General features: G+C 47.8%; 1 protein-coding gene across 1 annotated transcript in view; it reads left to right on the top strand.

The window, feature by feature from the left end:
- Positions 1 to 6,296: 6,296 nt before the first annotated feature.
- TRIM14 (tripartite motif containing 14) overlaps positions 6,297 to 21,736 on the top strand; it is a 201,462-nt gene continuing 186,022 nt past the window's right edge. The window contains exon 1 of the mRNA XM_069237697.1: positions 6,297 to 6,816. Within this exon, the coding sequence (XP_069093798.1) occupies positions 6,403 to 6,816 (414 nt within the window). The 5' untranslated portion in view covers positions 6,297 to 6,402. The remainder of the gene's footprint in view (positions 6,817 to 21,736) is intronic.

The raw sequence follows: 21,736 nt of genomic DNA, 5'->3' as shown, positions 1-21,736 counted from the left end.
GAATGGAGCGCCTCTGAGAGTGAGGGTGAGCAGTCGGAGGCAAGGGAGAAGGAGAGTGGGGGGGTGTCCCCTCCCCTCACAGTACGTCGCGGAGCCCCAAAGAGAGTTTATGGGGAGCCTGGGAGTTTGGGGCCAGAGCAGGTGAAAAAGGGGGGTCTCCGTTTTTTCGCGCCGAGGGATTTCATTTTTTTCCGGAACGCCAGACCTAACGGGCAGAGAGAACGTTGCGAGGAGGGAGAGCCAGGCGAGCACTGGGCGCCTCGGTCACCCTGGTCAGAAGGACAGGTGGAGCTTCGGGCGGCTGGCCGAAGCCCATCACCGGGATGGTTGTCGGAGAGGCGATTGGCTGCGGACACTCCCGGGAAGCGGTGTGGAGGCAGGGGTCGTGTACCCGCCGGCGCCCCCGCCTCCTGGGAGCGGCGTCCGGGTCCAGCGGAGGTCCAGGTGGGGGTGCGCAAGAGGAGCACGGTCGAGACAGCAATGGTTGAGGGGCTACGGCGGGCCCAGGAGGCGTGGGAGCATGGCATGGACCCATGGTGTGTGGATAACGTGTTGGACTACGATGAGACCAGCTTAGAGGAAGGGGAGCTGGTGGATGATGGTACAGAGGAAAGTTGGTGGGAGCAGGGCGGGGTGGGGCCCGCTAATGCTCTACCTCAGTCGTTGCAGGCTACACGGGACCAGACTCGGCCTTGTGGGCGGGTGTCCGAAGAAGGCCACAGTGGGCGGTGGAAGGCACAGGAGCGGCCACCGTCATTGCCGGCAGGTGAGGTAGCAAGCGTTACTATGGTGTCAGTGGAAGCGAGTGAGCCAAAGGGGTTGGGGGCTATGCGCTTGTTCAAGGGGATATACGTTGCTGATGCGGGGGTGGGCACGGAAGGGATCGGGGCGCCAGAGTCAGTGAAGGGTGAGAACAGCGAGCAGGGAAAGGGGGAAGTGGTGACCAAGGAGGCGGATGACAAACAAACAGGTGAGAAGGGAGCAGGGGACAAGACAGAGCAGCCGGTTTCGAAGCGGGCTCGCTTACCGTACATGGGTACTGCGAAACCGTTGGGGGCGCATCTTATGCAGTCCACTAAGGAAAAGATCTGGAAGGGTGAGTACGTGGAAGTACTCAAGCTGCTGCACAGAGAGGTACGGGCAAAAGAGGGATCGAAGGAAGAGGAGTTTGAGCTGTCAAAGCGCCCTAGGGTGCCAGTTACCATTGAAAACTGGACGGCGGCATTCCTAATATTTGCCAGTGTGTACTGCGAACGCTATCCCGAGCGGGCGGTGGCGCTTTTTAAATATATGGATATTATCCGTAAGGCCCAGTTGAATTTCGGGGGCTTTGCGTGGCGACAATATGATGAAGAGTTTAGAGCGCGAATGGCGGCGGATTCGGACGTCCAATGGGGGGAGATTGATGCTGATCTTTGGCAGCACACCATGGGCCCAGCAAAATTCGGCAAAACAGTGTTAACGGCCAGTGGCCTTCCCATTACATATCGCCCCTTTCGGGAGCGCCCCACCCAAGGGGTGGGGAACGCCAGTGGTAATTAGTTCGGCTCCTCATCCTCTTCGGGCGGAAAATCGGGAGCATGTTGGGACTACAATAAAGGGATCTGTTCCCGCGAATATTGTAAATTCCGGCATGAGTGCTCGAAGTGTGCGGGGAGACACCCAGTTATTCACTGTGCCGGCCCGTCAGCAGCAGGGAATTCGACCGGCCAAAGTCAGGCAGGGCTCGGCGGACGGGACCAGCGTTTCCGATCAGGAGCTGCGAGTAAGGGCTCATACGCCGGTTAACGTTCGGACTTTGGCTGCCTGGCTTGAATTTTACCCATGCAGGCAAGTGGCGGAGTTGTTGCGGCGCGGTTTCGCTCACGGTTTTTGTTTGGGATACGAGGGCCCGAGGGTGCGTCGCTGGGCGGAGAATTTGCGGTCGGTGAGGGGTAAGGAGGACTGGGTAAAAGCTAAGCTGGCGAAAGAAGTGGAGGAAGGACGAATGGCGGGCCCTTTTCTTCAGTGGCCCTTGCCAAACCTTATCGTATCCCCCATTGGGGTCGTCCCCAAAAAAGAGAAAGGACAGTTTCGCTTGATACAGCACCTGTCTTGGCCGGAGGGCGCGTCGGTTAATGATTTCATCCCGGAGGATTGTTCGCGGGTTTCGTATGCGTCCGTGGATGTGGCGATGGCTATGGTCGAGCGGTTGGGACCCGGGGCGTTGATGGCAAAAACAGACATAAAGTCGGCATTTCGCTTATTGCCAGTGCACCCGGATGATTTTGAGTTGTTGGGTATACAGTTTGATGGTGCTTGGTTTGTGGACAAGGCGCTGCCTATGGGCTGTGCGAATTCGTGTGCATTGTTTGAATGTTTCAATTCATGTTTAGAATGGATATTCACATAAGTGTCTGGGCATGCGCAGGTTACGCATTACCTGGATGATTTCTTTTTTGCGGCGGAAGCTAACTCTCCCCGGTGCGCGGAATTGTTATGCCTTTTCCAGCAGCTCATGGGGGACCTTGGTGTGCCCTTGGCCCCCGAAAAGACAGTGGGGCCTGGTACGGCGCTGTCTTTCCTTGGCATCGAGTTGGATACGGTGGCGGGGATGGCTCGGCTTCCGCAGGACAAGAAATTGGATATGCTACACAGGACAAGGCAGATGTTGGGGAAGGAAAAGGTCACGGTGCGGGAGCTACAGGTTTTGTTGGGACATCTTAACTTTGCATGTAGAGTAGTCCAGGCGGGGAGGACTTTTTGTAGGCGATTAGCGCTTGCTCTCTCGGGTACGCGTTTGCCACATCATCATGTGCGGCTTAAGGTTGGCGTTCAGGAGGACCTTCGGATGTGGCTGACTTTTTTGGAGACCTTCAATGGCATCCCTTTGAGGGTCTGGCAGGAGTGGGAATGGGATGTTCAGATTTATTCAGACGCGGCAGGAGCGTCGGGATTCAGACTGTTTTGGCAGGGACGATGGTGCGCAGAGTCGTGGCCAGAGGCATGGAGGGGAGGGGAGGGAAGAGCATCGCTTTTTTGGAGTTCTTTCCGCTTGTCGTCGCAGTGTGCTTGTGGGGAAGTGATTTGCAGCATAAAAAGGTTTTGTTTAGAGTGGACAATATGGCGGTTGTCCAGTTGGTGAACAGGCAGTCGGCGCGTGATGCACAGGTCTTTTGTCTTCTGCGGGCTTTTGTTTTGCAGTGTTTGAAACGTGACATTGCGTTTCGGGCGAGACATGTTCCAGGTGTGGACAATGACGTTGCTGATGCTTTGTCTCGTTCACAGTGGGACAGATTCCATGAGTTGGTCACGGCTTTGTGCAGGACGGTGATGCCCGAATCGCTTTGGACCATAGGCACGAGAGGATGCTTCAACTGGTAATCCAGTCTCTTGCCCCTTCTACTCGTCGGGCGTATCTAAAAGCGTGGGAGGAATTTAGACAGTCGGGGGCACGCAGGAGGTCGCGGATGGAGGAAGTGATTGAGGACGTGGTACAATTCATATTGTCATTGATTGAGAAAGGTCAGTCGCGCGTTACTATAGCAGGTAAGTTGGCGGCGTTGGGTTTCATGGGTAAGTGCTTGTGGGGTTATCAACCGACTGCGGGGGAATTGGGCCAGCGGATACTGGAGGGTTGGGCGCGCGAAAAAGGGACGGTAAGCAAAAAAAGGAGCCCCTTGTCGTTGGCACTTTTGAAGGCAGTGGTGCGGTCGCTGCCTGGAATATGCTATTCTACCGGGGAAGCATTGCTCTTTAAGACACTTATGTCCTGGATGTTTTTTGGTGCATTTTGGGTCTCAGAGTTGTTGGGTACTACAAGGAAGGTGGGTCTGGGTTGGGAGGATGTCCGGCTGGGGCCGAATGGTGTGCTGGTGCGCGTAGGCAGCTCTAAAACTGATCAGAGAGCAGCGGGCGTAGCAGTATGGTTGAAGAAGTATCCGGTGGCGGGGATTTGTCCTCTGGCTCTGGGGCTGCGTTTGCGTCGGCAGGCTGAGCAGGGGGCAGAGTTGGTTTTCCAGCATAGGGATGGCAGTAGGGTAACAGCTGCACAGCTTTTGGCGGTACTCCGGAAAGGGCTGTTTGTATTAGGCGAGGACCCTTACCTTTTTGGGACTCACTCCTTTCGCATCGGCGTAGCGACGGAAGCAGGGTTGGTCGAGGGAGGCCATTATGTCCTTGGGCAGGTGGAGTTCTGATTGCTTCAAGAGGTACGCTCGAGGACGAGGAATCGTATTGGTGTGCGCGCTCTAACTGTCAATTTTCTTTTCCAGGTGTAGTGGCGGGCCCGGAGGATGATTTCATCCGCATATGGATAGTTGGTCATTCTTTCGTGAAGTGGGCGCATCGCCAGGCACAGCGAACTGCGTTGGGGGGGAATTTGGGGTTTGATTTACGTTGTTTTCAAGTTCGATGGATTGGTAAGGGCGGCATGCGGTGGGAAGAATTGATTGCACGGCTGTCAGGTATAAAAGGGGCGGGGCCTTGCCCAGATGTTTGTGTCTGCACGTGGAAGAGAATGATATGTTCAAGATGACAGGTTTAGATGTGTTGAAGTCGATGAAGAAGGATTTGGTGACTATTAGGTCCCAGTGGAGGGGTTGCCATATTGTTGTGACGGGTTTTGTTCCGCGGCGGGTTTGGAGGGGGGCAAGGAAACCAGGGGCAGTGGAAAGGGCAAGAAGGAAGTTGAATAAGGAGCTGCGGCTTTTCTGCTTGGATAAGGGCATTTCGTTTCTGGAGCATAGAGACATACATTTTGAGGACGTGGAATTCTTTAGGGATGATGGGGTTCACCTGTCATTTGTAGGAATGGAGCTCTACTTGTTGGAGTTGAAGGACTTCCTGAAGGCGTTGTTTCGGGTTACGTAAGTAGGTAGGTGTGGGTGACCCCCAGGTGCAGTGGGGGGGGGGCAGAAAAGCCGAGTCAGCTTTTCTGGTGGCGGTGATTACAGTTTGCAGCCAACTAAACGCGTGCAGATGGGCAGAAGTGAGGGGCAAGTTGGGATAGTAAGGGGGGGTACAGCGGCAGGTCGCGACGGGCAGGAGGGAGGATTGACAGGCTCGGATGATAACGAACTGCCAGGATTCAGAGGTAGATACACAATACTCGAGAGGGGTGGCAGGAGAATTTGACAGGGATGGGGTGGGGTGGGGGTAGGGGAGGGGGGAGGACGGTGCTTAGGTAAAATTGATGTCTAGTGAGGCTTTAGTTTTGTAAGGCAAAGGCCGAGGGGAATTATTTGTAAGTGCACCTGTTCCAATAAAGCGGCCTTTTACACACAGCCAAGGAGTCTGGTTTCTGTGCCTTCCTCCACAATGGGGTCCCGGGGGGGACCAGCCGAAGAATGAGGTCTCCCCCCCGGGGTCTTTGGGGGGGGGGTACAGCCTGGGCTCTGTGGGCTGTAATTTGTGCTCTTTTTGGGCTTCTTGGGCGGGGGTCTTATAAGGCGGGCTCCATTTTGTGACCGGCCACCATTTTGTCCTAGGTGACACAGTGGCCGGTCCAGTGGGCAGAGCAGATGATTTTTTCCCCTCCCTCCCTCCCTTATGTCGCTACTGTCCTTTCATGGTTTTTTTGCGGTGGTGACGCTTTGGTGTGTGTTGCTGTTGTTGTGAGGGCGCTGGATTGGAGCAGGTGTGCATCTCGGGGTTTGTGTATTGGGGTTGTCGCTGGGAACAGGTGCTTTTGGCAGTGATTACAATTTGCAGCCAACTAAACGCGTGCGGATGGGCAGAAGTGAGGAGCAAGTTGGGATAGTAAAGGGGGGGTACAGCGGCAGGTCGCGACGGGCAGGAGGGAGGATTGACAGGCTCGGGATGATAACGAACGGCCAGGATTCAGAGGTAGATACACAATACTCGAGAGGGGTGGCAGGAGAATTTGACAGGGAGGGGGAGGTGGGGGGAGGACGGTGCTTAGGTAAAATTGATGTCTAGTGAGGCTTTAGTTTTGTAAGGCAAAGGCCGAGGGGAATTATTTGTAAGTGCACCTGTTCCAATAAAGCGGCCTTTTACACACAGCCACGGAGTCTGGTTTCTGTGCCTTCCTCCCCAATGTTGAGGGCCACCACTTCTTCAAGGGTTAGGTCGAGTGCCTGAAACATTTATGTGCTCAATGTCAGCACACACCTTATGTCAGTGAAAACACAGCGATTTGCCTCTACATCTGTTCTCAAATATTCCGTTACCTGGCCTGAGATTTTTCATCGTTTTATGACGTGCTCGGCCGGCTGAGAAATGTATGGGGAAAAACAAGACTTTAAGTTTCGATTTCTCTCGGTAGTTGCAGGGCACTGATTAGCATCAGCGATTGCGGAAGCAGGTGGACGAGGCAGACAGCGGGCTCGAGGCGGGTGCGACACTAACTGGATCCGCGCCCTCTTCCTTACCATTACCAACCCCGAGCACTGCGCATCCACGATGTCCGGAGTTGACTGCTACCCGGGTCCTAGTTGGGAAGGGGTGGCACCCCCAGGCGCGCTTTGTGACTTCTGCCCCCCGGGCGTTGGGAAACCACGGGCAGAGGGCGGCTGCCTGACCTGCCGGGCCTTCTTCTGCACAGAGCACCTGGAGCCGCACCTGCGGCCCGGCGGCTTCTCCGGGCACCGGCTGCTCGGCTGCACACCGGCAGGAGAGACCGCGGGGCCGGACGGCGATGCTCGGGGTCTGGCTGAGCTTCGTCAGGACGGGCAGCGCTGCGCCGAGCACCGGCAGCGGGAGGTGGAGCTTTTCTGCCGGGACTGCCGGCTCTGCGTGTGTGCCATGTGTCCGGCCCTGGGCCCGCACCGCGGCCACGCGGTAACTCTGATCCAGCAAGAGGCGGAAGAGAAGAAGGTAAGAGGGTACATGGGGGAGGCAGCGCAACTGCATGCCCGCCAGCTCTAACCGGAGTACATATGCGTAGAAAGTGCAAACTGTAGGCCGCTCACCTGACGTGCTGGCAACTCCTACTTACCCGTGTAATGACATTATATGCACTGCTCACCTGTATAAACTGCAAGCCGTGTACTTTTTTTTAAAATAACTGAGCAGTCTCACCTGTATAACGTATCACACGATTCATCTGTAGAAACGGTCAATCTCGTATTTAGCCTCTTGTGTGGTTTGTCAGCCAGTGCGGGCCCTAGAGATTTGCTGCCGTAGACGAAAATGGCCCACTACTCCATGCCCACCTTCCTCACACTTGCCCACACCCATGCACCACATCCTCGAACAAAGCAGCATGTTATTTTCGAGCTCATACATTGATCAGGAGCAACACCGATAATGCATTTTGCAAAGAAAATATATAGGAGTTGGACTCCCTACTAAAACCAAAAATCTACACGATTTATACATAGGGCAAGCTTGACATCTCTTAATTGGGAAGGATCACATTCATTGAAATTCATTTAATCCCCAGCTCTTTTATATGGCTCAATCTTTGCTCCTTAGGTTCTCAAGGTTCGCCATTTAACTCGTGCATTGAAAACTAATTGCAGTTATGTGGAATAGTAATGGCCAGTATGAAGAAGTGATGGATAGAATGTCTGAATTAATCTGGCACTAGTAATTACTAGGGGCTCCACCCTAGTCGTTTGTTTTTTTGCACACAATGCTGCCTCAGTTTCAACCCAGTAATATGCAAATTAGTCTTGATCCTGTTCCAATTGGAAAGGTTCAGCCAGAACTGCCAAGTCAGGTCCTCCTGAACTGGAACACAAGCAACCCAGGACCGGTTCCCCCCCTAGTTATGGGGGGAACCCATATCAGCCAGGTATAGCTTGGTGCCAGTGACACTGTGCACGGGTCCCACGCCTGGGTATACCCGTCCCACTTAAGACAACATACTAAAGTATACAAAAAGTGAGGGATGGATGGTTGAATTCATTTTAGCCACTGGTGATAGAGTTGTTAAAATGAATCACACCGATGTGCTTCATGTTCTGGCTGAATGAAAGAGCACAGAGTACCTAAGGAATCATGAAAAGAAAGAAGGGAAAAAGCTAAAAGGACGGATTCTGATATCCACCTGGATAAGTCATAAGCCCTCATGTCAGTGAGATACTTTTTCTTGAAAGAGACCCTGCTCCTTTCAGTTGTCTTACGTTCCAGGCGTGAACTGACAGCACGCGATCAAAGACCACTACCATTCTATGTGCAAGCTTCAATTAAGTAACCAGTGTCTTAGCGAATCTGGGCGGGGACCCCTGCAAAGAGCATGGAGGGCCACCCTCCAGACTCATCCAAGCCAGGTGCTGTGCTGAGGTCCCGTGAAGCTCGGTGCCCTTCACGCACTGCGGGGGCCTTTTTACGCCACTCTAAGTAACCTGCTCTTACAAAAACAACTCATGCTCAAGGGCATCATGTCTTGTTTCAGTAATTATTTCACAGGCGCCTCTCGTGGTGACAGCGAAAAATTCTAAATCGGTCACCTTTAACACACATATTTTACAACAACACTGTAACGGAGATATTGCGGGCTGGGCCTGCAGCAATTGAAGGAATCTGTGAACTGTGCTAAATGAAGTCACCCCCTCAGAGGAGAACGAGGCATAATCTGCCCCAACGAAAGTAAATTCACTTGTGTCCTTTAACTAAGACTTGCCTTTCTGTTATAGAAAAGAGCCGTGTGATTTATTGGCCCTTGAATAAAAGGACTTTGCGGCCTTTATCTGCTGCTGCCCGCCCAAGGCAAATCAAATGCCTGGATGTACCAGATATAGGTTCAACTCTGCTGCCAGTAGCAATCCTGTCTTGCGTGCCTGCCACATTCTGCATACCTGTGAAGAGTTTGATCGACCTATCACTCACCTACATAAACTGTCAGTATTACACTACTCACGTGTAAAACATAGCAATTTCTTCGCCACGTACCCTGTCATATACACACTAGTCAGTTGTACATCAAACTTATCAGCTGCAGACATCTGTATAACTTGTCAGCCACAGACCAAACCTGTCAATTAAACAGCACTGCCTTGTGTAATTGACAACCAATCGCAATCACCCATATAATCTTCCAACTCTTACAAGCCACCCAGATTATTGGCTAAGCAGTGGTGCTCGAACAATTTTCAGAGTGCGGGTGGTGCGATCAATGTTACATCACTGAAGTCATAGCCACTGTGAAAAATCCAGGTATCACTGAAAGAACAAATCCAGCAAATGAGCCAGTTCTGCCCATTCAGCAGGAGAGTGGTACGGGTGTTGTATGTAGCATTTTGAGCACATTGTTGCAAATGTCTTACGAAAGCATGCTGTGATAGTTCACTGTCATCATACAGGCCTACATTTAGTGGAGGAAAGTGGGAGATTCAAAAAAATAATCAGGAGAATTTATTTCTCCCATTGACTTCTAAAGAAGCAGAGGCAATTTCAGGCAGGAGACAGGCCCCCCAAAAAAGTCACTGTTGGCTTAAAAAATCTGGAGTCTCCTGCCAAAATTGGCTCTATTGGCATGTGTGTATCATATACAGGTAGCACTTTTCGATTTAATTTGCCACACAATGTGCACAGAATTGCAGTTTCACTGATATAACTAAATAAGGAACAAATAACAGATAATTTGTAGGATTTCAGCAAATACTTATCATTTATGCATCACAAAGTAAAGTGTTTTGATCATTTTAAAATCTTTGTTTCCATCAACTTCAGAATTAAAAATCCATGTGTTTCAGTTGTGCTTTCCAAACTGCTGAAATATTTCGAAATATTTGTACAGTTAATTTACAGGTATTTACATTTTGTTGACAACCTTTTCTTTCATGTTCCCTGTGGCCAGCAAGATTGTCATATACTTTTCAAATCCCTCTCAATTCCTAGATAGAGACAGAAAAATAAACACCGATCTCCATGTTAATAAAATAAGCAGCAATTTGCCAGAAGACATACTCTAACAAATTTGACCTCTGTCTTTGAACACGAATGTGACAAGAACAAATTAGAGGCATCTTTACAGCTCATTTACCTTACTAACTCCAGCATAGGTATTTTGGGGGATGTTTCAGCACTCTTGCACCCCTACTTTCAGCACCTATGTGGATAAGTGCATGCCTCAGCTTCTGTAACCTGACATCCACAGTGCCATACCTCTGTAATCTGCTAACGATATGCATTGTGAGAATGAAAAACAGTTGTCTCTTCACAATAGTCAGATATTTCCAAGAGTGCTCACAAGCTTAAAATGTATGCACACAGAATTGCCATACTGTGGAAAATTTCACAGATGGACATGTGACTGATGTACATTTGCACATTTACTATATTTTATTTTCCTCCACAGAGGATTATTTTCCCAGTGGAGGCATCCCCTTCTACTATAGTGACGATGCAAATTGAGAGTGCTTCGTGCACATTCACATACTACAAACACACTTTATCTTGCCCTTGCATGTGTCATTGTGCACGCATTTCCAAGGTGAGGTATGACAAAGAAGAGCTATGTGAATACACACATCCTTAAGAGTTTTTGGGAGTTAGCCTACTTTGGCTGACCTGTGGTTAGATACCTGACCTATAGGCCTGTCAGTCGCAGACGTCTCTCTACATAGCATTACTTAGCCCTGCCTTTGTAACCTTACACGCTCACGCTGACCATCCCACCTATATGACCCGGCCTGCTACCTATAAAGCCTGACTGCTAGATACACATTACCCTTGTAGTGTAGCCATTTTTAATGTAGCTTTATGCACGTTTGCTTAAAGTGTTAGGCCTCTGTGCACTTTGCCCTAGATGCATTTTATTTAGCCTCGCACTGTTATTCTACTATAACCAGTTTCACGGTCTTGTTTTATTTCGTTCTATCACACTGTTTAGCTTACTTCAGCACTGAGTTCGCACACAATACATTCTTGCTCACTCTGTGCTTCAGTCAAGGATACAGTCTGGTACATTGCCGATAGACGTGGTAGAAGTTTAGTCTTTGTGGTTCGTAGACAGTACACATTCTTACGCAGGAACATTTGGGGTGTTAGTTCACATCAATAGTATAAAAACACTTTCTAGTCCCAGTACACGTAAGAGGGAGATTCCGACCAGGAACCCACAACTAGACGCTGACTGCCCTGTTGCAGATGCTGATCCCGATCACATGCCTTTGCTTAGGTATGAGGGTCGATGTCCTCCTGGGGGAACCTGAAAGGCAGGCTTAGAGCTTAACATGCTGTGCTCAAAATAGAACTTAGAGAGAGAACGTAACCTAGTTGCACTATGATAGCATTATTCTTATGTTTCACTCTCCTCGTTACTATTTCAATCCTACTGTGTTGTATGGTTCTGGTTATTGCGGCTCACGCCTTGTTATCTAAAATGCAGTCGTTTTATTAAACCAATCTTTAAAACTCAAACTGCCTTTGTCATTTATATATGAGACCACACTTTGTATGAGAGAACTGGTTGGGATCTGAGTGACCACGACTTCCCTGGGAAGAATTAAGATGTTATGCGCTCGGCTGCCCAATTGTCTCTTCCCTTTGGGAGAGATGAGGCACTGCTAGTTAGCCGGAGCTCAACCCGGATTTGGGGTGACAAGGGTCCTCCGCCGTGGGTTAGAATTAGTCCCCCACACTGCGAACGATTTTGCCGCCCAAAAATCCAGTAGTCTTATTAGGATAATGAGAACCTACGCGACATGGCGCCGCCAACGTTTGGTCTGGCTCTAATTTTTGGGTCCACCAGTCTCTCTCGGTCTCATATATGATAATGATCCCTCAGTTCCTTTAACGGAGATGTCTGTGGCACTGAGGACTTCCACCACCGTGATATAGGTTATCCTAATTACAGCGGATGGTTGTTCAAGCTTGAACCTTAAAAGGAAAGACCCCGTATTGGTGTTCCCTCTCTGAACCAGTGCTGTTTTTCTAATGGCGAATCCCCAGGTAATACAAATAGCTCTTAACATGAGACAGCCGCTCACAGCACATTTGCTTGCATATGGTCTTACGATCCAGGGTGGTCCAGTCACGTTTGTGGTGGCCGCCCATGCAGCCTATAGAACAGAACTTTTCTACTCCTGGGTCACATTCCCAGCAGTTGATGGGAATACAAATGCATTTCACACACATATGGTTGCGAACGCGCCTGGCCAGTACAGGGCATACGCATACCTAGAGAACCTCTATCTTATCAAGAACATAATAATTGGCTTGATGGCGCCCTACCCCATACTATATTGCCAGTAAGGTTAGGTCCACTGAGTAATGATGGTCCGACCTGGCCTTTATTGGCCACATATTCACCACATCCTGCGGTTGCAAATATGCCGGTGGCTGAAGTTCGTCGTTTATATACAGACTTAACGGCTACATATGGATGCTTAGTACAATTTGTGATGCAGACATTAAATACAAACCCAGCACGTGCTGCTCCAGCACAACCACATGCAGTAGCTCCAGGTATAAACCCGGCGACTGTACACTTGATTATGGGTAAAGTTCAAGCAAAACGGGAGGAGACTCCATTTTGGCTGGCACAGAAAATTAATACTCTGGAGGCGGTATTTCCCCATACGGGACCTCAGGACAAACATAGAATATTAACTATGTGTTTACCATTTGGCATGGTTCCCACAGTGGAACATTGTAATACATGGGGCACGGTGTTTGCCGCGCTCTACACAGTGGAACATGGTACACCGACATTAGCGAACCTACCGGAAGTGCTTAAACAGATTCAGGATGAATACGGGGCTACACAAGCCTTAGATTTAGGAATGCAACTGATGGGCAACTTTGCCACAGTTTCTTCAATAATACTAAGTAACCTTAAAGGGGAGGCAGTTGCACTTGCGGTGCGGTGCGTATGCGTCTTCGTGACGTCTCGCAACTAGATCAGGAGCGGGAACTGCCTAAAATAATAGTGGAAACATATTCCAGTATTGGTCAAGATAGCTTAGGGGCTAGACCGCAAAAACCACAGTTTCAGGAAAAAGTTAGTAAAGAAAATGCTAAACAACAACCTGAGGGTAATAAGAAGCGCTGGGAGAAAAAACAACAGACACCTAAAAAAGAAAGGGGAGAATCTCCACGCACGGAGACCCCTCAGACTAGGTATAATCTCAGAAATAGGGATAATTTGAAAACGCCTGATAGATATCAGTACACTGATACACGCCAATCTCGTTCCTTTCAGGACTCATCGGAAAAGAGAAATGAGAGAGGTGGGCGGTCAGAGCGGAGAACAGAGTACGTGAAACCGAGACAGGACTCACAACGCTCTTCGGAGGTTTCTGTCAAGAAGAAAGAGAAACCGATACAACAAAAACAACAGTTTAAAAAGAAAAAAGTGGTGGCAGTCTCAGTTAGACATGCCACTCAGGAAGAGAGTTCTCTTGAAGAACAAGACTTGGGCACTAGCCCTACTAGACAGCGCGGCAGAGGTCACAATAGTTCACCAGACTCTTTTAGAGCATCTGGAGGTGAAAGCAACTGATGACTTCATACAAGTTGAAACAGCGGATATGCGTGTCTCTGAACCCGATAAGGTGTATACAGTGACTTTACAATTGGAAGGAGACATTGAACGCACCATAAACGCGATCTTTTGGGATCGTGTGGTCAAGATATATGACATTTTGCTGGCTGAGCAGGATTGGCCGCCTGACTTTGTTCGCACTTGCCAAGTTGGGGGGGAGGTTATTAAACCTTCGTTCTCACCACTTGTTCCAGGGGAACTCGCTGAGTCCTATTGCATCAAATGGGCTCTAGCACAAGCACCTGCCTTATATAGAAATCACGTAGGGTAGGATAGGGATTCTCCATATCATGTAATTGTGATTAAAGGTGAACCTCAGCCACAACCGCAGTATCCCATAAAACATGAAGCAAGGGCACCGGTGAGGGAAATACTTACACAACTAGAATACCAGGGAGTGATTGAACCCTGTGTCTCACCGATTAATAATCCCTTGTTCCCTGTAGCTAAACCGGACCATTCATATAGAATAGTCTTAGACTACAGACATTTGAACGGACATACACGTACATATGCTATACAAAATTCACATAGCGCCGCACTGATGAATAACATTGTGCGGAAAAAATACAAAAGACTTTAGAGATCTCGAATGGTTTCTTCTGCCAGAATATAGCACCCGAAAGCAGGGATTTGACAAGTTTTAGCACATTAGGCTCCCAGAAAAAACTCTGTCGTTTACCTCAGGGGTATAAGAATAGCCCGGGACTGTTTGCCGCTCGTGTGACTGAAATTTTACACGAGTTGGACCCTGAAGCATTGTCATATGTAGATGATATATATCTTACGGATGACGAGTTACTACAACATTTAAGACGGGTAACCCGCATTGTTGTAGTGTTTGCCAAAATTGGCTACAAATTTAACGTAAAAAAATCTAAAATTGCCTTCCTCAGCGTCATATTCCTGGGATATGAGCTGTCGAATGAAGGTAAGAGCCTAGCACCACAATTTTTAGAAAAATGTGTACAAATGCAACCACCTAATACGATTAAGAAACTCCAATCATTGTTGAACTTTCTAAATTTTGGCAGAACATACATTCCTGATTATGCTACACGCATAAAACCTTTATACGAATTAATCCGTCCTGATTTTTCAAGCAAATTCTGGACAATTGAACATACACATACTCTTCGGGAGTTACAAGCAGATCTCCTAGCTGCTACACATTTAATACACGGGACAATAAGATGCATTTGGTCATCAGGGTGATAGCTGGGGCCATTGGGTTTACGTATGTCAGATTTAATGAAGGTGAGACAGTCCAGATTGGATACAAGTCCCACTTGTATTCGGCTGCTGAACAACGATTCGCACCAATAGAGAAAATTCTCACTCCAGTACAGATGGCTGTTATTAAGGAAAGACCTCTTGCCCAGGGTAAACGCATTATAGTCGTTTCCCCTATTCCAGCCCTAGAGGCTGTTACAAAAGCGAGCGTTCCTAACGCAAAAGCACTACACCCGCGATGGATACAATGGGCAACATCTTTAACAGCCACTGATGTAGATTATATTTTTGACCCAAAATTACAAACTCAGGAATTTCTGCAATATGAAGTCGAATACCCAGTTCCCGCTGACACGTTGTCTATTGATCAATATCAAGTAGTCATGTACACCGATGGCTCTGCGCAACCGGCGGTGGGGACAAAACACCAATATTCTGCTGCATGTGCTGTAGTGAGTGGCCATATGGAGGGGGAAAAATTCAGCCCCCAACATACTTATACACAACCGTTAGGGATTGTATAGCACAATTGGCTGAGCTGAAAGCTCTACTGATGGCATTAGAACATATGAATCCGACACAGTTCACACTGATTGTTTGTGATTCGTATTATTGTGTCCAGTCTTTTAATGAATACCTCCATTACTGGCGCTTGAATGGGTTCAGAGATTCAAAGGGTAACACCATAAAACACAGACTGCTGTGGGGGAAGGTAGCGGACCTGAAGGAGACGCTACCCAAAGTCCATGTTGTACATACTCTTGGACACCAGCGCGTTGGAGTACACGTTGCTGGGAATACTTTGGCTGATGAAGCCGCCAAGTCGGCAGTGGCTGTTGCCACTGTGGCCGCAGTGACTCGTTCGAGTTCCAAACCAGACACAGAGATTCTGGCTGCCATAAAAGCTACGGTTGATGGCAAGCCTTTTCCTAAAGGATTTCCTAATAAATATCAATACTTCATGGGAAGTATTCTCAACGCTGAGGTTAAAATACCTAGTGTAGGCATATGCGAGATCCCCAATAAAGTTGTAAGACCACAATTGATTAATGCAGCGCATGAGGGGGTGGCTTCTGCACATGCTGGCGTGGCCGCCACAATTTCGCTATTACAGGCCCGTTACTGGTGGCCTGGTCTTTATAAAGAGACTAAGCAGTATTTCCTTTGTTGTGACATCTGTCAACAGATTAAAGTTTCAATGGCTAAGCGCCCGCCGCAGACACCCCTCTTAATATCTAACAGGCCATTACAATGTATGTATTTGGATCATTGCGGTCCACTCACACTGGATAGTGCATACAAATATATACTAGTCGCTGTTGATTCTTGCTCCAGATTTGTGTGGGTGTGGCCACAGCGCTCGGCTGACGCTCAAACTGTCATTAAAGATTTGCGTGTCTTTGTCGGTACATATGTAGTTGCGGCATTCCATTCGGACCAGGGCCCTGCTTTTGCCTCAAGTGCATTCAGGGACACCATGGCTTCATTGGGGGTCCAGCTCCAGTTCTCGTCTCCATTTCATCCAGAGGGAAATTCTGTTGTGGAGCGATTAAACCGCAATTGAAAGCAATCCTTAACAGCCAGAGTCTTCGGTACGGGTCGTAGTTGGCTAGCCCACCTGTATGGAATTCAGAGAGCACTGAATAACCTGCCTAGAAGGTACCTGGGGGGTAGTACTTCATATGAGTGCCTGTCCGGAACACAGATGTTTGTTCCGGATATTGATGGTCCTGGTGTGGAGGCGGAGGAAACGCCCTTTGACATAAATGATCGTGTCACTGTTTTGCAGGAATTACAACAGTTCAGTGAAGATAACTCTTCTAAAAGTGCTGCCTCCACAGGAATTAAGGATGTTCCAGTAACACCTACTGGTTGGATTCCCAGAGTCGGGGATTTTGTGCGTGAAAAGGTCGCAGTGAAAAAAGAATTTGGCCCTTCTTATCGAGCACCTGTCCCTGTGTTGAGAATACACGGAACGAGAACTGTTGTTTTACCACCGTTGCCGGGGGCCAAAGAAAATCGCTTTGTTTCTATTGATAATGTCAAGTTACAACATGTGGCCGATTCTGCACAGCAGACCAAGAGGAACGTCCAGTAGTTCCCGAATCCCTCTCGCTACTGGGGAAGATGTTCCGCTTCAAGTTATTTATACCAACACTGTTGCTTCTCCGAGCTTGGGGAGGGTGGATGATGATCTTGCTTTAGTTCCACTGACAACTAATAACTTGGAAACATTTGATCGAGTCACCATGACTACTGACGTTGCAGGTCGTGCTATCTATAGTGTGCCACCGCAAGACACACCAACTCCTCCTTTGAATACGGTGACACCTTTTGCACAAACTGCCTCTGGGTACTTTGCCAACAACAACGATGGTCTATCGGACTCGTTTGCCTCTTCAGCTACTGACCCAGGTCCACGTAAGCTGATGTGCTGGCTTAAAGATACGTATTTTGTTCTTCCTTGGAACTATCTGTGGCTCTTATTGACTATGTCAGCTTTTTTTCTCTGGATAGGGTTTGTCATTACCTTTTTTCTATTGATACATGGTCATTTTCTTCCTGAGAGATCAGCGGTTGAACAGGTGAAGGAGGTGTTGAAGCCACATTTTTCATCACATAAGGTTCGAAGAGACTTGTCCTTTGTGAACATTTCTGCAGTGCCTATTCCGGATGGGATTGTGTGGTATAACGTAATGTTTGATATATACGGTCCCACTGAGATAATTCAAATACAGTATGTCCTAAAGTTATCTATGAATGATATCGTAATACCAGGCATTGTATCTGATGATTGGGATGTGAAGACAGTTGATTCCATGATGACTGAATTACAATATTATACTGTCTATGAAAATGAAGATGTTTACCAGTTTAGAGACAATTATGGTGACATGTTTTGCTATAATTATTATGGGCACCATTTTATACATAAAGCCAGTAGTCCAAAAACGATATTTGACTATACGCAATGGGAGCATTGCCCAACTCCCCCGCAGGGGAGTTCCAAATCTTATTCTGACAAATTTACGTATTTTTCTGGGCATCATCGACTGAATGCTAAGTCATATTATTTTAAGTTAACTCCGTCTAAAGATAAGCAAATGTTGTTGACTTATACGAAATTCATAAACTCAGATTCCTTTGTTTCCCGACTGTCGATTGAAGGTTATGAATATTGGTCAAATAATGTATATTTGAAAAGTGATTGGGGAACAAAACATTGGCAGACAAAGGGTAGAGAAACATTGTTTAGAGCGTGTCTCATCCCAGTCCAAATTATTTCTTTAAATGAAACAGTACAACAGACTAGCTGTTTGGGCTTAGCAACAATTAGAGAATTGAACGTGCCTAGTATACCTGTCCCTGCAAAAATTAATAACTGGCAGAAATACATAAATGCCACCTTTAGTGAGCTTACAGACTGGGTCCAGAATGGTACATTTAACACTTTATTGACACGTCCGGGCGGGTGGTTATTGTGGCCTATAGACACCAACGAGTGTCATCACCGTTTTGTCACCTCATCAGGGGGTTTCAGGGCGAGTCGGCCAGACCCTCGCTATATATCACCAGAACATGCTGAAATAATTACTACATATAGTGTGGGTAAATTGTGACAACAATGGTTAAAATCATCCTCACTAGATGCAGTCAAGACACATCTCACTCTCCTGTCTAATAACACTGACTTGCAAGATTTTTTGTCAGGCCCGAAGACACCACGTAGGAAGCGTTTCTCCTACGAAGTGTACAATGAAATATGGAATCTTTCCCAACAGGAGGCTGCAGCCCGGTTAAGGCACATAGATCAGGAAAATCTGAAACAGGCATTAGCTGTTGTCGATAATGGAATTCATACCTTGTCCGACCGAATATATACTATTAACAACATTGTTTCTTCTGCCCTAGACATTATACGATCTGATATGTCTTCTTCATATCATGGACGAAGTCAGACTAGGTCCATTATGCAGCTGGGTTGGACACTTCAGACATTGAAGGCGGGTTGCGTTCCGTGGCAGCACATCAGTACCAGAGAGATCTTTTCTTCCTTTAATTTAACGCGACAACAACAACCAATGGCTAAGAAGGAGGCGACTTATGTCATGCTCAACATTGAAAAATTAGAAAGATTGCCTTTTACCGTGGCCGAGATTCCCTCAGCAGAGTGGTTAATACACGGGGTTATTAATCTGCCTATTTCTACATTACAATTCACTTCTTGTTTGAAACATGTTCCGGTAGGCAGATATGAGAAGCTGGGAGATAGTTACATCCATGAGGTGTGGGAGCTTCCCTTCGTGTACAAATGCCTCACTGGCATGAAAGAGGTCTTTCTTATCGGCAGTGAATGTGAGACTTCAGCCAGCCATTCGATGATTTGTAAGCAGCTGTCCTTGCATGGGGCATGTAATGCCTCGGTTGCGAACTTGGCTTGCTATCTGAAGGGAGTTCCGGTCCCCTTGATTAAACGCACGTTCCAGGTGCTTTCAAACGGCAGCTACGTCCTCCTCAATAGTGAAGACTGTTGTGGCATGCGGGCCGGAATAGTTTACGTTGTTTCGGTCACCAAGGTCGTTACTTGCTGCGGGAATGTGTTGTTTCCCCCCACTAAATTAAGGGAGGTAGCAGATATCTGGCCTCACATTGCTACTTCCAAGGTGAATTTCGACAAGTTAAGTCGACTAAAGGCTTTATTGTTTCAGAAGCATGTGGCCCTTACATCTGCACGAGAGACCTACGCACTTCAGGTGGCAAGGTCATCAGCAGAAATACAGTCCCTGTTAAATACGAATTTTCCGAGCCACTTTGGTGAACTCGTGGGATATATATTTAATGCGTCCAGCACAGCTGGATTCGCACATTTTTTCAAAGCCGTTGGTGTTGGTTTCGTTCACACCTTCTCTTCCATATTCGGTTTAATACCTTCGGCTATTCATTCACTTTTCGGAAGCATTTTTTTGGGATTTCCGATAACTTTGGCCTTAATAGCCGGCATTTTGCTGTTGTTTTTCCGCAATGGCTGTCCCGCCACAACAAGGACGAATGTGGGCGCTCCCATCAGCGCAGCTGTGTCGTGAACGCATGATGCAGAACTTTGGAGCAACACTCCTAGGACATTTGGAGTGTGACTGGTCTCTGTCATTCAGACCGGTTTTGGATTGTGTGCAGCCCGTGTTTCGGTGCCGTTGGTGTGATTTGGAACATGCACTAGCCGTCTGTCTCTCACAGCAACGCCCCTCAGTGGTTGATGCTGATCTGTTGATGTTCCCGATGAGGGCTCATTACCAGACATGCGCGCTGCAGCTGCGTTTGCTTCGTGAGGCTGCTTACGAGATACCCTTCCTGGCGGAAGTTGATGTTAACTCGTTCACAGGCCTTTTACGGGATGCCACCCTGGTTGACACTGGGGCTTTGGAACACACCTGCTCCTTGATAGTCTTTGGCGTGGATTTTCCGGTTTTGTCATCTGCTGAAGTGGAGAACCTTCTGCTTTCCATGACCAATGTTTGAATTGACTATGTTTTACATTGACACTGTTATATGAACTTGGCATTCAGCCACATGCTTATTTTTAAATTGAGGATTAGTGTGCTTTGTTGCCCTCTTGGCTTGTTGAAATTCTGTAGAGTTTTTTTTTTAATTGTATTTTAGCTTAGGGCATTTTTTAGCTTTGACTTAAAACCACTTTCTACCGACAAGGGGAGGGTGTAGTGTAGCCATTTTTAATGTAGCTTTATGTGCCTTTGCTTAACGTGTTAGGCCTCTGTGCACTTTGCCCTAGATGCATTTTATTTAGCCTCGCACTGTTATTCTACTATAACCAGTTTCACAGTCTTGTTTTATATCCTTCTATCACACTGTTTAGCTTACTTCAGCACTGAGTTCGCACACAATACATTCTTGCTCACTCTGTGCTTCAGTCAAGGATACAGTCTGGTACATTGCCGATAGACGTGGTTGAAGTTTAATCTTTGTGGTTCGTAGACGGTACACATTCTTACCCAGGAACATCGGGGTGTTCACATCAGTAGTGTAAAAACACTTTCTAGTCCCAGTACACGTAAGAGGGAGATTCCGACCAGGAACCCACAACTAGACGCTGACTGCCCTGTTGCAGATGCTGATCCCGATCACAGGCCTTTGCTCAGGTATGAGGGTCGATGTCCTCCCGGGGGAACATGAAAGGCAGGCTTAGTGCTTAACATGCTGTGCTCAAAATAGAACTTAGAGAGAGAACGTAACCTAGTTGCACTATGACAACATTATTCTTATGTTTCACTCTCCTCGTTACTATTTCAATCCTACTGTGTTGTATGGTTCTGGTTATTGCGGCTCACGCCTTGTTATCTAAAATGCAGTCGTTTTATTAAACCAATCTTTAAAACTCAAACTACGTTTGTCATTTATATATGAGACCACACTGTGTATGAGAGAACTGGTTGGGATCTGAGTGACCACGACTTCCCTGGGAAGCACTAAGATGTCATGCGCTCGGCTGCCCAATTGTCACTTCCCTTTGGGAGAGATGAGGCACTGCTAGTTAGCCGGAGCTCAACCCGGATTTTGGGTGACAAGGGTCCTCCGCTTTGGGTTAGACTTAGTCCCCCACACTGCGAACGATCTTGCCGCCCAAAAATCCAGTAGTCTCATTAGGATAATGAGAGCCTACGCGACACCCTGGTCCACCTAAATGCAACAGGCATGCCATCTGTATAGTTTGTGATACATCACACCTGTCACCTACTACATTTGGCAATATGGGAACTTCCTAAGGAGAGAATTCGAAGAATTATAAATTTCTCCATGAGGCACATGATAACAACAGATGTTTCGGAAGTCCACGCTGTGGCACCCTCTCAAAGTGATCTGTTTCACACTATGGGAGCTCTGCAGGAAGCCTCAGTTGAGTAGTAGGCCCCTCCCCACACCTCTAGCCAAGAAAAAAGGAGAACAATGTGGAAGTCACACCTTTCACATTTTTGGTCCCTGTCGTTCTGATAATAGTTCAGTGTCTGAGTCATGGGTGCAGCATGGGCTGCAACACGTCACTGGGGAACCCTC

Source organism: Pleurodeles waltl, chromosome 1_2 (genome assembly GCF_031143425.1).
Source record: "Pleurodeles waltl isolate 20211129_DDA chromosome 1_2, aPleWal1.hap1.20221129, whole genome shotgun sequence".
Classification (NCBI taxonomy): domain Eukaryota; kingdom Metazoa; phylum Chordata; class Amphibia; order Caudata; family Salamandridae; genus Pleurodeles; species Pleurodeles waltl.
The sequence above is the reverse complement of the archived record's forward strand: the minus strand, read 5'-3'. Positions and strand labels throughout refer to the sequence as shown.